This window comes from Grammomys surdaster, unplaced genomic scaffold (genome assembly GCF_004785775.1).
Source record: "Grammomys surdaster isolate TR1022 unplaced genomic scaffold, NIH_TR_1.0 224, whole genome shotgun sequence".
Classification (NCBI taxonomy): Eukaryota; Metazoa; Chordata; class Mammalia; order Rodentia; family Muridae; genus Grammomys; species Grammomys surdaster.
Genome location: NW_021604669.1, coordinates 303,950 through 319,762, shown reverse-complemented (window position 1 = coordinate 319,762; position 15,813 = coordinate 303,950). Strand labels below are relative to the sequence as shown.

Genomic DNA, 15,813 nt, shown 5'->3' with positions numbered 1-15,813 from the left:
AAAGGCTGTGGCTGACTGCCAGGAATCAGCTGGGGCGGTAGCACATGGCCCCAGTTGAACTCCACACAGGAATGGCTGCCACCTCCCTTGTGGCCACATGAAGATGAACTTCCCTTGAGACTCATCCATCTTCCTCAGTTCCCCATGGTCACCTAGCATGGTCTTTACGCCATCCACAAGGCAATGTCTCATGTGATCTCTGGGTGCCTAGCCCAACTCCACAATTCAGCTCCTTGTGTTCACATGGCCTCCCTGGCTAACCTGGTTCCAGAGCTTAGAAACAAACTGGCTTCAGAGGCTTTGTTTCTTTATTACTTGCTTAGTCTGCTGAGCAAAGCTTAGTCACCCTCAGAAGCCAGATGGATTTTTCTGAAGCAGGCCTCCTCCCTGTAACACTGTATTCTCCCTTCATTCCCTGTGGACAGAGCTGACCTGGCCTGCCTTGGCTACGGCCTGGAATGGGGTGTGGCCTAGCTAAGTTTCTACAAGAGTAATCAGAGGCACAGGAGTGACAGCTAGCCCTGTTCCTGCTTCAACTCCCCTAGAGATAGCTTGAGAAATCAGGCTAAGCCTGAACAGCCAAGGACCAGGATGCATCACCTCAGTTTGAGGGTTGTGAGCTCACTAGAAGTCACTAGAGTACAGGAAGGCATGGTGTCAAAGTACACGGTGTCAGTACAGCATTGAGACCAGAGTCTGTTTGAGCAGAAAACCTTCAAGGTCCTGGGCTTTCTAAGATTGAAGAGAGCCTGTGCCTCAGGCAAGACAGATCTACACCCAGACAGAGCTCTTCTTCATGCCAGTCACCAGACAAGGCTAACCCCTGGCCTAGCACCAGGAACCCACACCTCTGAGAGGGAGATATGTTAAGCCCAGGGCATCACCGTGGTATCTGGGGCTTGCTCTATTGAGAGTGAGTAATTCTTCAAGTCCTTGGTAGGAGGAAGCATATACACACTCTGCAGACAAGTCTTCAGGACCTGGGACTTGAGCATGGGTTTGAATATGGGCCGCAGGTTACTGCAAGAGAACAAAGTGACGGGCTGAGGTGCAATGCTGGCCCGAAGGGCTTCCAGCAAAAACACATCAACACAATTAGAATATGAAAATAGGCGCTGTCTTGGCTCAGAGCAATGGCAGGGGCTAACATAACGGGAGTGGGGAGATGTTGGTGAGATGTTCTGACTCATTGGCACTTGCTTGGGAGAAACCTGGACACTTTCTGGGGTCAGAATCAAAGCTATGAGTAGGTCAGCATATGTCCAAACATAGACAGCAGTGAGATCAGGGCCCAAGGGTGAAAAGCCAGGCTTCATGCATAACCCACATTAGGGCCCAGTCTATGTTCAGGACTATGTTCAATGTGTGACTACGGCCAGTGCTTAGTTTTTGCCAGTATTAAGGATTTATCTTGGCCATGATTGAAAGCAAATGTAGTCTCTTAGGCAGAATACACAAGGCCTCCGCACATCCGCTATTCTGGTGCCTCCTTAGGTCCCAGGACCTCATACATGGACTCTACCATAAACTTAGGACTTTGCTGGGCTTCCTTCCCATACCCTGGGACAGTGAATTACCTCAGGCCCGCGATGACCAGTATGATCTTCTGCCGTAAGCAAGTGGTCAGGGAGTTGGGCTCCTTCTGGAGGATGCCCTGGAGGGCAAAGGAAAAGCGAGTGTGTGTGGCAGTTGCCTCTGGCTGTTATCCTGGTCCTTGGGAACACCCATTGTGCACCCCAGTGCCACTCACCAGGAGGCACTGGATGAGCTCTGGTATCTGCGTGAACTTGTACCTCTGGGAGCTATACTCTGCCTGGATCGATCTGGTGAGTAGGATGGCCGCAGAGACGAAGCTTGACTTCAGGATTTCATCCTGTCCCCCACAGATGAGACAGAGGCCAAGTCAGGGGACACTTCCCTAAAATCCTGTCACACAACTCAAGCAGTCCCCTTGATCAGGGGACCAGGAAGGTGTGTACCTCACATGCACAACACATGCACAGACACCCACACGCGCCTACATACAACACACACAAGACCCTTCAAACACAAGACACAGAGCTATCACATAATACATGGCAACCTTACTCACACATACAACTTCTCTGCCAATTGAGGAAGCTAAGTACAGGGTTCCCTTCTCCCTGGGTCAGCCTCACTACCCTGGAAAGACACAGCCTTATCCCAGCCGCCTGTCCACCAGAGCACTGGACCCAGGAGTACAAGGAGCAGACCCCCGAGTGGGCTCGGTTCTTGAGACACTAGGGATGCCGTGCACCAGTGCTGCTTCTGTGTGTTAATCCAGATGCTCTGCCCACCCACCCTGCCTTTCTATGGAGAGGTGGGGCAGGCCTCACATAGGGGCCACAGGAGAAGTAGTACACCATCCTAGAGGCGATGTTGTCCACCCAGGGCAGGATCTGTTCCTTGGTGTATTTGGCTATCTGCCCATAGCACAGCAGGGAGGTGCTGCTGACCCATTTCCATCGAAGGTTGTCTGATGGCTGTGGAGAGGGTGACAGCTAGGCTGGAGGGCGCCAAGCTCTCCTCCCTCCCAGCCCCCACTTCCCTCATGCCAAGGAGAAAGTTGAAGCCTTTGTAGTGACTTAGGGTGGTGACCATCCCTCCTCTACAGGCCTCTTATCTAGGAAGTTCCTCTAGCTGGTTCCCTAGGCAAGCCTCTTTGGGATTTCCTTGTAGACTCTTCCCAGTACAGTTACAGGGGTTGGAACTGGTCAGGAAAGTGGAGCTGCATAGTGTATCTACTAGGTCCAGGGCTCATCTGAGAACCCGAGGCCCAGGAATGCCATAGCACTCAGTCTTGGGAGACTTCTTGGCTCAAGATCCTTAGCTCAATAGTTTCCACACCCAAGGTCTTGGGGAGGGAGATTCCTATAAAGCATGGGCATAAAGTAGACCCTTCATCCATCCTGTGTCCCCCACACTAGCCCCTAAGGGAAGTTGACCAGGCAAGAGCCCTAGTGTCTGTCACTATTGGGTATGTGTAGCTGGCACCCTCTCTACCCAGTGCTGCTCTGTTCAACATGCTCCAGTACTTGGGACCTCCCTACCTGGTTGTTCTCAGATGCAGCAGCTGAACGCAGAAACTTGGTACGGCCCAGGTGTTCCAACAGGGCCCACACCTCCTCCAAGTGCTTGGTGGAGGCCAGGCCCACAGCCAGTGCGATGCCCTATATACCAGAGGACCCTTGTGAGGCAGCCCACAAGGGATGGCACAGGTCCTCGTCCAGCTCTCTGGGGCCTGTTCTCCCATGAGGGCTGCCTCCCAGGGTCTGGGCCGGCAGAAAGCTGGTGAAGTATCCCATGCAAGGAGACTTACACAATACCACAGTGATGTTGAGAGGGGCATGAGGGGCGGGAACTGGTACGGAGACACAAGACAACAATATCCTGACCCACCTCCCGCTGTATGGAGTGCTGATGGGACAGCTCCAGGAGGCTGGCTAGGTGGCACTGCACCTGCTCCACACAGGGACACTCACGTAGGATCATGCCGTAGAGGTGGAAGAAGAAGGCCTGTGACAGGGCAGGGTGGAGAGCAGGCTGATGCTGCTCAGAAACCCACCCATCTGAGCACAGCAGGGCTGTGTGCTCAGAGCTACTCCATCCCCAAGAGGGAGCCCTTTCTGGGACAAAGCATGGAAGGTCACCTTCCTGAAGAAGCATTTCCATAGGGCTGAAATAGCTTCAGTTTGCCTGTGGGGCACTGACCTTATCAGTAGCCTTCCTGGGGTCCAGGCTGAGAAATTCTAGGAGCTTTAGAACAGAGGCATCCCGGAATGAGACCTCTGACTTTTCCCAGAGCTGTGGGAAAACTGGTACTCAGGTCCTGCTTGTCCCTACCCAACCACCAGGATAATACAGAGTTTAGAATCAGCAGAATAGATGTAGACCTACCAGGATCCTGAGTGGATGGAGGACAGCCTGCTCTTAAATAGGCAAAGAAAAGCCAAAGGTAAAGTCCCTCTGGGCACCAGAGCCTCAGTTGTAAGTAATCTGGCAGTGCCTACCTCTGCAGTAGTGCCCTGAGACTCTTAGGACAGAGACTGACTTTCTTACCAGGCACAGAAAGTTCTGCTGGCATCTGGGCATGTCCCTGGTTATTGTGCCTCAATGTTGATTGATCCTATTGGACAGTTTCCATTCTGTTCTGACTGGGTGGTTTCCTATCCCCACCTAAGCTCAGGTTCTCAGTCCCCTGCCCAGTTGTGAACTCTTTGGTAGCCTCCCTAGCTTCCTTCTATAAGCACACAGGCCTGCTGTAGCCCTTAAAGAATGTGCCACTGTGATTGGCCCAGAGAGAGTGGGCAACAACTGAAGGAGATAGGTCATAAAAAATAATTTGATAGTCACGCACCAGGAATAGCCTCATATATCCCAAGACCTCAAGCACTCTTGTGTTGTCTCTGGCCTTCATGCTAGCATTAGAGGACAGGAAAGTTCCAGGTAGACAGTCCTGCCACGAAGGCTTTCAAAGCAGTCATGGGGCTGGAAATGCACTGGCCAACCTGACAGAATGGGTCTCTGGGTAGACTCTGTGCCTTTTCACCAACCAGGAGGTAGGAAGTAAGACATCTATCCAAACCCCTTGAAGCCCTCCAACACCTTCCCATAGAGAGTTAGGACTTTCAGAGGTGGTCAAGACCTCTGGGAGTCCAGGAGTGATAGTTGATGAGTTCATTGTGGTGGCTTGGGACACGTTCCACAGAGTTCCTTGACTTCCTCCCAGGCCCCGTGAATTTCCCAACCAGTAGAAAGTATCAGTCTCTCTGAACCTACCTGGCTGTGCTTCTCTAGGAAGTGGCAGATGGTCTCCAGCACTAGGCCCTGCTCCGTGACCAGCATGTTGTTGATCTTATTGACCACCATGTCCTCCCAGGATAGGCTGATATCCAAGTCCTCTCCCAAGATCCCCACATCCAAGTTATCTGTAGAGATTCCGGAAGCAGAGGGGGTACAAGCCACACCTACCAGTCCCTCAGGACCTAGGAACCAACCTTCCTGAGCTGGGTGCAGAAGACCACCCCAGGTCCACCTAGCACCTGCCCTGCCAGGTCCCTGCTTGGCACACTGAAAGGACAGACACTGGAGGCAGACTTGTTTCCATCATCATAGACACATCAAGGAGGCCTGGTGGCCAGCTCAGCATCAGATCAGGGTTCATCCAGTTGGCTCAGAGGCAGAGACTACATGGAGGCCAGGAATATGGCCTCAAGTGCAGGTCATTTGGAGTGACACATTGACATAGTTCCTGCCTAGTCTCAGTAGTGGAACAGCTAGCTCCTCCCTTGTTTAAATCACAAAGCTGGAAGTAAGCATCCAATAAACTGTCATCCTGGGGTTTGTCATCTAAAAGCCTAAACAGAACTCTAAAGGGCAGGCACTTCCACAGTGATCACCCACAGATTTCCTGGGACCTGGCCATCCACTGCAGTGAGGAAGAGCTGGAAAGGAGTTGGCTGCATCTATGGTGGGAGCTATGTGGACACATGGAGGCCTCTACCTTGCCAGCCAGTCAGGGCTCCCACTGCCATAAACACATCCGAAAGAGCCACGCTCATTATCGATGGGATGGGAAGGTGGCTCCTGGAGCTGTAATTTTCTATCTACTTGTGAGACAAAGACAAGAATGTGTGAGGGAAGACAGTTGCATCCTACAGACATGTGGCTGAGAAGTGAGTCTCTGAAAAACCCCCTCAGTAGCTATCTCCAAGTGCAAACAGGAAAGCATGTCTAGAGCAACACCTTTATGGCTTCCATGTTTTGCCACAAAAGACTCATGGGCTGAAGTCTCTTGGTCTACACAGACATCTACCATATGGTCATGAGGGCTCTGACCCACTTAGTGGCCTTATCTGCTGCTGCTGGTGTCGGTGTTGACGGTGTTATTGGGAGATGAGCTCTGGATAGAACAAGGTCACTGGAATGCCCCTGGAAAGGTGTCTTCTTCGTCTCTACTTTCTGGTCATCATCAGCTTTGCTCATCCGGACTTTCCACCATGCCATTCTGCTTAGCATAGGCCATAGCTACAGAAGTAGCCCCACTGTGCACCAAATGAGCCTAAACACATAGTTCCTCATTTGCTTATGCCAGGTATTTTGCAAACACCATGTAGAGCTAACATATATATGTATAAAAGGTCCCTTCTTTACCAACAGGGAAAGCCTAGGGGTTTCATGATGGCTGTATGCATTACTTCTGTGTTGTCTAGCATTTTTACAAAGATGATACACAAAGCCAGTCATGTTAGAAGTGCACATAAAGCCTTACTCGGATTCACACACATGGGCTGCCTCATCACAGGGCTCTTGCCAGACTCAACCTTTGCAAACCATGGCCTATAGGACCTGGTCCCAGAAGTGCTATCCAGGGTCCTCAGCTGAGCCTTGGTCTTGGCCCTGTACAGTTATGGCTGAAAGGATCCTGCTCTTGGCATCTGAGAGCATCACTCAGCCTACCTTGAGCTGGTAGCCAAGATACTGCACAACCCACCAGCAGTCAGTAATTCATTCATGCTCGCACACATTTGGTCATGCAGTAAAAAATGTTTGCCTATTTACCTGCCAGGCACTGAGACCTCCAGTAAGCACAATTGTTTCTTAACAGGCCACCCCTTATGCCCCCAGAGACATAAGAATGACACAAGAGAAGCTGTGAGGTCCCTACTCAGCTGAGTGGCAATAGCACCTAGTCTGCCCCATCTGACTAATTGGATATCAGGTTGGTAGCACCATTTCAGCCGTCCTTCCTAGGGATGGAGACATGAAAATGAATGCCCTACTTCAGGAAGTCAGAGTCTGAATGATCCTCAGCCTACGCTGTATGGATGCGAGCACCTGCTCTCAGCCCCGTTCGTCCCAAGGGCCCTCCCTCAGCAATGTGCCCACCCCCTAACTTCCACTTGCTGTGCACCCTACTTACTAAGCTCTAGCTCTTGCTCCTGCCTGGGCAGTGGGCGATTGGCCTTCCTTCGGGGAGAGGATCTTTTTGAGGAGCCGACTGGAGCCATCACCAAGCATAGCCAAAATGGAACCAGTGATACTTTGGAAGACAGGACCTGACAAGGACAAGATATTCATATCTCTTTCCTTCCTTGGAACAAAGCAAGACCACAGGGACTCTCAGCCTCCCCAAGCCTCCCCATCCCCCTTTCCCTTGATCAACTCAAGCCTCTCCTGGTCCCCCCTTATTCACTCCAGAGACAACACAGCTGGTCCTGGAGGTAGCAGTGTGATCTCCAGAAGGCCTTGGTCCAGTCTTTCCTGCTCAGCTACTGTGGTGGTCTGAATAAGAATGGTCCCCATGAACTCAAATATTTGAGTGCTTAGTCATCAGAGAGGGACATTATTTGAAAAGATTTAGGAAATGTGAGTTTTCAAAAACTCATGCCAGGCTCCTCGTTCGCTCTCACGCTCTCTCTCTCTGTCTCTCTGTCTCTGTCTCTCTCTCTGTCTCTCTCTCTGTCTCTTCCTTCCTTCCTTTCTTTTTTCTATCATCTATCTATTGATCTATGTATCTATGTATCCATGTATCCACATATCTATGTATCTACCTATGTATGTATGTATGTATCTATGTATGTATCTAAGTATGTATGTATGTATGTATGTATGTATGTATCTAACTATCTATCTATCTATCTATCTATCTATCTATCTATCTATCTATCTATCTATCTGGCTACAGATCAGGATAAAAGTTCTCAGCTACTTCTCCATGGCCTGCCTGCATGTAGCTCTGCTTCCCTCCATGATAATAATGGACTAAACTTCTGAAACTGTAAGCCAGCCCCCAGTCAAATGCTTTCTTTTATAAGAATTGCCTTGGTCATGGAGTCTCTTCACAGCAATAGAACAATGACTAAGACAGCTTCTTAACATGGATGTGGTGGGGACTCTGGTCACACTCTGCAGCCTTGACCCTGACAATCCTTTCTTCTGGCATCCCCAAAACTTGGCTCCAGACCCTTCTCCATGAACCAGCCATCCTACCCACACATAGGCTTCAGAGATTCTCCTTGGACTTGTTAAAATGTACCTTATAATGTGCAGGGATCTGGGGACCCTATGTGTCACCAAGGCCACCCGGAGGCCCACAGTTCAAAGTACCTGGTTGCAAGTGTTGGCTACAGATACATCCCATGCTTGGGACATCTCAGAACTCTGAGAAAATGTCCCATCTGCCCAGTCTTGCCTACTCGGGATGAACACCAAACCCCTAGGCAGCAAGCCAACCAGTTTCCCTCATTAGCTCACCTCTCTGTCATCCATCCACACCCCTGCTCAGTTTGGGAACCTCCCAAGTATCCTGAGGGCATCTCCCTCTGATCTTGCAACTCTATTGTAAAGCTTTCACGTCAGGCTCCCTACCCCACCTTCACTGTTAACTTAAATGGATTTAGAACATCTCAGGAGATTGGCCAAGTGCACCTCTAGGTATGTCTGTGAAGGTGATTCCAGAAGAAATCAGTCGAGAGGAGAAAACCTGACCGAAATGTTGGATGGCATCATTCCATAGGCCAGTGTCCCAGACACAATGAAAGGAGGGAAGGAGAAAGGGTGTGGGTGCCAGCATCCTACAGAGCCCTGGCCTCCTATGACTGTCCTCTAGCTGTTCCTCTCTGCCATGCTTTCCTCACCATGGTAGACTGAGACCTCTAAAGCTGTGAGCCAAAATTCCCTCCTTTGCTTTTGTCAAGTATTAGTCAGGGTGTTAGCACCCAGCCTATTCCTTCACATCCTGCGAGTCCTTGTTCTGAACTCTCCTCCGCCCCATTAACCTATCTGCAGTTCTTTCCAAGAAATGCTGGCTCAGGCCTGTCAGGGGCTCCTTTTATCACCTCTGCCCTAAGGCTCCTCATCGCTTCTCCCATTAACTCTCTGGCATGGGGGACCTCTGAGCACCTACCTCTCCTGAAAAGAAGGCTCTGTTTACCTTCAGACCAATATGCTCAGCATGCCTGTCACTGTCTGTGCTCATGGTACCAGGAAGGCACAGATGCTATGAGACGAGCAATGTTGACTATGGATGAGCGCTAAAGCGTGATTGGCTGGGCAAGCATAGCTATGAGTGGGGAAGAGCATGAGGCCTGCCTCCTAGCTGAGGGAGAGCCTCTGGTGGCTTTCTGGCCCATCTGCTGTTTTTATGCCCCATCCTGCCCAGTGTGAGGGGCTGAGTGTGGCCCAGTATTGGTGACCTAAACACTACACCATTTTGAGGCCCATCTGGGGCCTCAAGGTCCTACCTGATAACCCAATTGTCTGGCCCTCCCCTCTGATTTAAGATATTGCCCACCCCAGTCAGAGCTGACTGTGGATTTCCAAGCCCAATGGCCGCATCACTGTCTGGCCACGCCACATCTAGCCTTACCAACTTCAGGCTGCTCTGTCCTGAATTCTTTCTATCACCTAGAGCTCTTAGTAGCTCTTCCCATCAAGGTAGAGTGAGGTCACCCTCAGGCCTCGAAAAGGCTCTAGGGATGTGGAACCTCTCCTTTGCAAACTGGACCCCTACAGTCTTTTCACGGGAAGTCACAAAAGCCGTTTGTAAGTGACTGTCCTGGAGCCTGGGGTAGAAGTGGAGGGAAACAGGGACTAGGAGGCTGCATGGAGGACATGAGGCAAGACAAGGAAACCAAAGCGAGGGTCAGAGAGTGACCCATGGTGAGGAGGCCACTGACGGCAAAAGGGGTCAGGTGTGGCTAAGGATGACAGGTCGATAACAAAAGGCTTGCAGAGACCAGAGGAGACACTGTTGGCTCTCTCTTCTACCCATCCTTCCCCTCCTGCTCCTTGCTTGTGCTAGCTTCTCCCATGCAAACTGTGTTTCCTCTTCAACCTAATCCAATCAGCCTGCCCCTAGTCCGGCTACCCAAGGAACCTAGAGTCAGCTTTTCAGATCCTTCTGGATTCCAGTGTGCCCAGGGACTCTCATCCCCTCGTTCTCTCAACCCTCTAATTCTCAGCCCCACAGGGCCCGGAGCCCACTGCAACCGCTCCTGCAGCCTGACTCACTCAGCTATAGCTCCCTGCCAAGTCTCTTGTGGTCAGCCACAGTCCTGTCTCCATGAAGCCACGGCCCTCTTTAGTTCTTTGAAGGATGGCACAAGGGTCCCGTCACTGGCTTTGTATAAACTGTCTTATTACCTGGACTGTTTCTGTCTTGACTGCCTACACGCCCCTCACTCCTTCATCACCTTTCCATCCCTCTCTATCGCGGCCTCTCCCACCTGAGCTCTCCAGCTGTCTCTTTATTCTCTGGCTCTAGGTTAGTGCCTTGCTCCTACACACAGTGAACTTCTGAGGGCCACCAGAAGAACAGTGCTCAGCCTGTGTGCTCTGCGGCTGCTGTAGTGAAACAGTCTTTGGTAGATGAAGAAAGACTTCTATGTGCTGAAAGGCAGCTCAGAGGTCACCTCCGGGCTAGTCAAAGAAACAGAAACACACGCAAAAGGCCCGTTACTCACACATGCACATGGCTTGGATGATAACACAGGACAGCTATCACCAAGAGCCCCTGAGAACCCCACTGGTCACCTGAACCTGCATATAGGTCATTTGCTGTCAAAGTCCCCCTTATCCTGGGGCATCATGGCCTGCTTGTTCTAGACTCTGACTTTCAGGACTGTAGCCCAAGGATTAAAAAGTAGAAATGCCCCCAAAATCACTGTTCACTTATTCTCCCTAGATCTTAAATAGCCACATGGTCAAAGGAGGTGTTCAGTGGGTAGTGCCAGAAAACTGCTCCCAAAATATTAACTGACTATGTGGACGTTGTCTGGTTTGGGGGCAAAGACCCAGAATTCTCATTTAAGTTCCACTTTCCCAAGTTATTGTGACCCCAGATTCTCTTTTCTGAATCCTCTTTTAGAAATTCTAGGGGTGGGGGGAGATTACAAAGGAGCATATTTTACTATTATCAGAAAAGCAAAGCAAAATGACAAAAAGTTCTACTTAAAATTCAAAAAGCTGTGAGGTGTTTGTTTGGTTGGTTGGTGGGTGGGTGGGTGGGTGGGTGGGTGGGTGGGTTTTTGAAAGGCAAACAGAAGACATTCTGTAAAACCATACCTCTGGCTTTGGGAAGGCAAATGAGAGGCAGGAACTGGTCCAGGGCTCTGCCAGCACCTGAAGTCTTGAGCCTGGTGGCCTTGGGCAGCCTGAAAAGCAAGGCTTGTGTGACTGGGATTGTTTGCGCCTCACCAAGGGTAAACTGAAGACTCTAGGGCCCTGCTTGAGTCAAGATTCAAGGAAGGGAGAAATGAGGCTAAAGTTAGAGGAGCTGTCTAGGGGCTCCCAACAGCTCCCTGGAGGAAAAGAGGCTTTGCAGGGGATAGTGATGAGCTCCCACTAGGCGTGGCCCTCTTCCCTCTCCTCGCACCCCCATCCCATTCCTGAGGAGAAGTTTATTAGGATTCTCATTGTTGCCTGGCTATCTAGAGAAGGCCCTTGGCTGGGGAGAGACAGCATAAGAATGTAAAATGGGGAGGTGTACAAACTTGATAACCTAGAGGATTAAGGAAGAAGAGGTGACAGTATTTCTCATCCTCCAGGGTGTGTGCATATCCACCCAGGATCCTTCTGCCATCTACTGTTGAAGCTTCTGAAGGACCCCAATCCTCTACTATGGGATTTGGTTCTCCTGGGCAGGGGACAGGTTTGAAAGGTACCCTGAGATGACAAAATCTGGATGAGTCCCCAGTTGAGGCTTAATTATGGGGAAATTCCTCTTCAAAGACACACCTGTCTTTGAGTTACTATCCCCGAGACTCAGTGGGGATTGTGCCCCCCCCCCCAAGAAATCCAACCATAAGCCCCAGAAGGCTTGAATGACAAATTCCCAACAGCCACTGGCAGCAGGTCAGGAAGGAACCTCAGCCCTGAAGATTCCGTCCTAACAGACACTGAGAGCAGTTGAGGGGCCATGGCAATCGGACAGAGACCAGACACATTGTCCTTGCCAGTGGCAGTTGAGCTCTGTGTCATCTGAAAAACAAGAAGGGCTACTGGAAATAGTCCCATCGGAGATCTAAGGAAGAGCTCCTCTTGTATAACCTTTGCCCATTTGACAGTCTCAAAAAAGAGACTTTGTCCACCTAGGAGGCTTGAACACTATGTACAGCTGCTTGGCAGAGCCTGCCTCATGAGTTAGATGGCCGGGGGGCGGGGGGGAACAACTATTTGGGACCTTTCCTAGAGCCCCTGTAGCTCTGTTTCTGGCTTGCTCCATTGAGCTCCAAGTCTGACTTGAGGACCTGATGGCCAAAGAAGGTTATTTGGATGTTCTTGGGACATAAACAGTCACTGTGGTCGCACCTAGACTACCCCAGGACATTTGGACTCATCTACTCTTAGATCTGCAATGCCCCTCAGCATGACAGTTGGAAGGGGTGTGGCCAAGTCAACTGACACCCACAGTTCTGAAAGATCACCAGTAATCCCCACCCCAGTGTGACAGACAACAGCTGTCTACGTAGGCTGATGGTAGAAAGGCCGGCTGTCCTAGAGAAACACATGGCCCCACAAGTCCACTGGCACTGCTCTTGTTAGGGCTTGGGAACACAGGCCTGGTTCACGCCCAGAAGCCTTGCTTAAATAGGTGTGGTAACCTATGAGTGGCGAGGTTTGGTTTTTTGTGTTTTGTTTTGTTTGTGGTTTTGGTTTCTTTAATGAGGGATACTGGGTCCCTGAGTGAACTTCTGGAATTCAGGGCCTGTTCACAGCTAAGCTTTAGGGACTTTTGAGGGAATCCTGATGAACAGTTTGACTCTCCATAACTTGAGGCAGACAAAAGCTGGCAGATGGATGCTTCATAGGCAGACAGGGTCTCTCTGGATGCAAAGCTACCTACCTCTGGGAGAATAAGAGGCAGGCCCTGTTCAGCTGAAGCAGGTTAGACTGATGCCAAGAATAACTACCACCATGAAGGGCTGAAGGACATCCATATGTTGTCCAGAGAGAGAGTCCCTCTGAGAAGAGCTGGGGTCTAGGGCTTGGGACTAGTGTCGAGTTCCTAGAAAACCTCTGAATAAGAAACCCCAGGGTAGCTGCTGTGGCTACCTTGGGCCCTCTTGAGAGACCTCCTTTCTCTCCAGAAAATCCCCCTGAAGCTGTCACTGCACCCTGGTCACTGTCCCCTCCTTGAGACATTTTGAGCTTTCCTTCCTGAGGGATATAGACCTTCTGAACCTACTTGCTGTGGAGTAAGGGAACTGCCCAAGGATCACCAATGAACGTGTCTAGCTTGAGATAAGTTTGAGGATCCTTAGGGGACATCTCAGTTTGTACCCCAAGAAACGATTTCTAAGAAAAGTCAGTATGCAGTCAAGGATGCAAGGTCTATAGCAGAATTTTGAGAGCTACTGGGGGCCTTGTAGCCCTGGTTGAAACCAGGTTGAATTTGGGGCAGATTTTCTTTTAACTGTTCCAAATCTCTGTGGAGAGTAGAATCTTCTATACCACAGATCTAAGTTGCCTCCTATAAAACTTCCATGATTGGAGTCAGGATTTGACCTGGCACACCAACATGAAAATGTCATGATGTATTTTCTGGTACACTTCTCCTCCCTGCTCTCCAGAAGGTGATGGGGCAAGCCAGAAACTCTAACCAAGACTTCAGAGGACGTGGGGTTTGTGGAGTAGCTTGAAATAGAATCTCATTTTATCTGCGAGATCGTTGCAATGGCTACAATCTTTTGAGTAGTGGATATGTTAAGAATATTCCTCCTGTTAGGACAGACACAGGTCCCACCAGACTATTAGTCACTGCCCCACTATTTCATGCACCCTCCTTGAGCTCTGCTTTTTGAGAACTGATATTAACACATCCTTAAAGCCATGGTAGCACTGAGCATATGTGTAGCTTGGGTATCTGGATTGACTCTTCCCTGACACCCTCATCCCACAGAATCCCTGGAACTTTAAACCTTAGTTGTCTACCACAGAGGGTCCCCCATACTGTTTGAATGGTCCCCTAAGAACATGGAGATTCACCTAGGCTTGTGTCTGTGATGGGTGTGCTTGAGGTCAGGGACACAGGGCAGCCATTTTTTATTTTGTTTTGAGCAACTAGGAATAGCTACATGCTGTGCATGTGTTTACTAGGAAAGACTTCTACCCTCCCCTTTATCTCCTCCCATGTTGAGGTTTTATTTTTGTGCCTTTTCAAACTGGAGTCCATGTGAGCCTATTGCTGTCCTAACTTCTGAAAGAGTGTAGTGACAACATGGGACATGTACCATTGTACTCAAAAGACCTAATTATTATTAATACATCCAGTACCAACGCCTGAGCCCACAGGACTACCATGGAGACTGGAAACATGTTCCTCCGGAGGCCAAGAGTCAGCAGAACAGTCTTAGCCAAGCTTTCCTAGTTAGACCTTTTGGCCCCAGGGGCACAGGGTTCATCATACCCTGTGCATAGTCTCCAAGGTTGTGCAGGAATGAATGTCATGGTTAATACAGCAATGGATTGTTTTTTTAAACAGCTAGACTCTAATGCTGAGACTTCTTAATCTTGGACCGTGTCCATTTTTTTTCCTTTCAAGACTGAAGTAAAAGATAGCTTTGAACCTGACTGATCAGCTGATCACATAGATCAGACTGGGAAAGAAAGCAGGCTTTGTGCACTGGGATAGTAAGGGTGTGAGGTTTACAGTTAACAGATATGGGATGCCTCTTTGTCAGCCACCTCCAACAGACAGAGGAATAGATGTGAGTCAGACCAGTGTGCTGACCAGGTTCCAGCCATTTTCATTTGGCCAAAGCAGCAAGCATTGCCAGGGCTTCTTCAGCAGAGTCCTATAAACTGCTCTGTCTACCGCCTTCCAGCTGCTCTTCCCCAATAGTACTAGACTCTGTATGACAAGTCTGGGAGTCCCCAAACTATGTCAAGGAGATGGCACCATTTCTTGTCTTATAGGAAAAGCCAAAAGCTGAGCCTAGTCTCTGGATCAGCAGCAGGCAGGTGTCAGCACCACCTCTCAGACAGCTCATCAGAAGACTGGCGAGCTCAGATGAAGGGTCCCATCTGGCCGTTAGTGATTTGCAATGAGGACTCAATGAGACTTGTTTCTTGGTGCAGATTAAGAACAATGAGAGCAGATGTCGTACAAAGATTATCAACAGAAAGTGAGAACCAGAGCTGGATTGGCCCTTCCCAGGCGCCATCAAACCTATCTGATTCCCTGCACCTGAGAAGTGAGGCCCAAGCTCCTCCCTGGCTGGAGATCTCAGTGTGGTAGAGTGAAGTTCTATGGACCATCCATCAGCTCCATGGAAATTTTGTTAGAAAAATGAGCATCCCAGAGTCGACACTAAAGAGTGCACAGTCTGCAGCATGTTTTCTCAGACCCCACCCCTTTGCTAAGAGGCTGGGGTGGGGGCTCGTCAGAAGGTCTTGTGCTGGCTGCCAAGTCCCTCCAGGTCACTGCTGTCACTGCCTAGGGCAGAATCTCTGGAGTCTATTCTGCTTCCTAGCGGAGGTTACTAGTGCAGTGTGGGAGTCTGATGTTTTATCCCTACAAATACCTGACTGAGCAAGGGAGGAAGATTTATTTTGGCTCGTAGATTCAATTGTTTTATCCCATGGACAACTGAATCCATTGCTTAGCGTGGGAGATGGAGGAAACTACTTACTGGCCAGGAAGCAGAACAAGATATTTTCCCAATAAAATACTTTGAGCATGACTCCCACCTCCTAAATGCCTTCAAATTATGGCTCCAGCAACAGATTAATCGATTGGTGAGGTTCAAGTCCAGTCACCTCTCAATGACTGGATCCACCAGTCGGGCA

At 49.9% G+C, this 15,813-nt stretch overlaps 1 protein-coding gene across 1 annotated transcript in view; it reads right to left on the bottom strand.

Annotated features, from left to right (window-relative positions):
* The window catches only part of LOC114625933 (maestro heat-like repeat family member 5), a 32,274-nt gene extending 20,405 nt beyond the window's left edge, over nucleotides 1-11,869 (bottom strand). The window contains exons 1-10 of the mRNA XM_028773299.1: nucleotides 11,761-11,869; nucleotides 11,089-11,177; nucleotides 10,168-10,443; nucleotides 4,801-4,949; nucleotides 3,733-3,825; nucleotides 3,421-3,537; nucleotides 3,072-3,191; nucleotides 1,751-1,873; nucleotides 1,578-1,654; nucleotides 885-1,020 (exon numbers count right to left, since the gene is read on the bottom strand). Coding sequence (XP_028629132.1) covers nucleotides 885-1,020; nucleotides 1,578-1,654; nucleotides 1,751-1,873; nucleotides 3,072-3,191; nucleotides 3,421-3,537; nucleotides 3,733-3,825; nucleotides 4,801-4,890 — 756 coding nt within the window. The 5' untranslated portion in view covers nucleotides 4,891-4,949; nucleotides 10,168-10,443; nucleotides 11,089-11,177; nucleotides 11,761-11,869. The remainder of the gene's footprint in view (nucleotides 1-884; nucleotides 1,021-1,577; nucleotides 1,655-1,750; nucleotides 1,874-3,071; nucleotides 3,192-3,420; nucleotides 3,538-3,732; nucleotides 3,826-4,800; nucleotides 4,950-10,167; nucleotides 10,444-11,088; nucleotides 11,178-11,760) is intronic.
* Nucleotides 11,870-15,813: the final 3,944 nt, after the last annotated feature.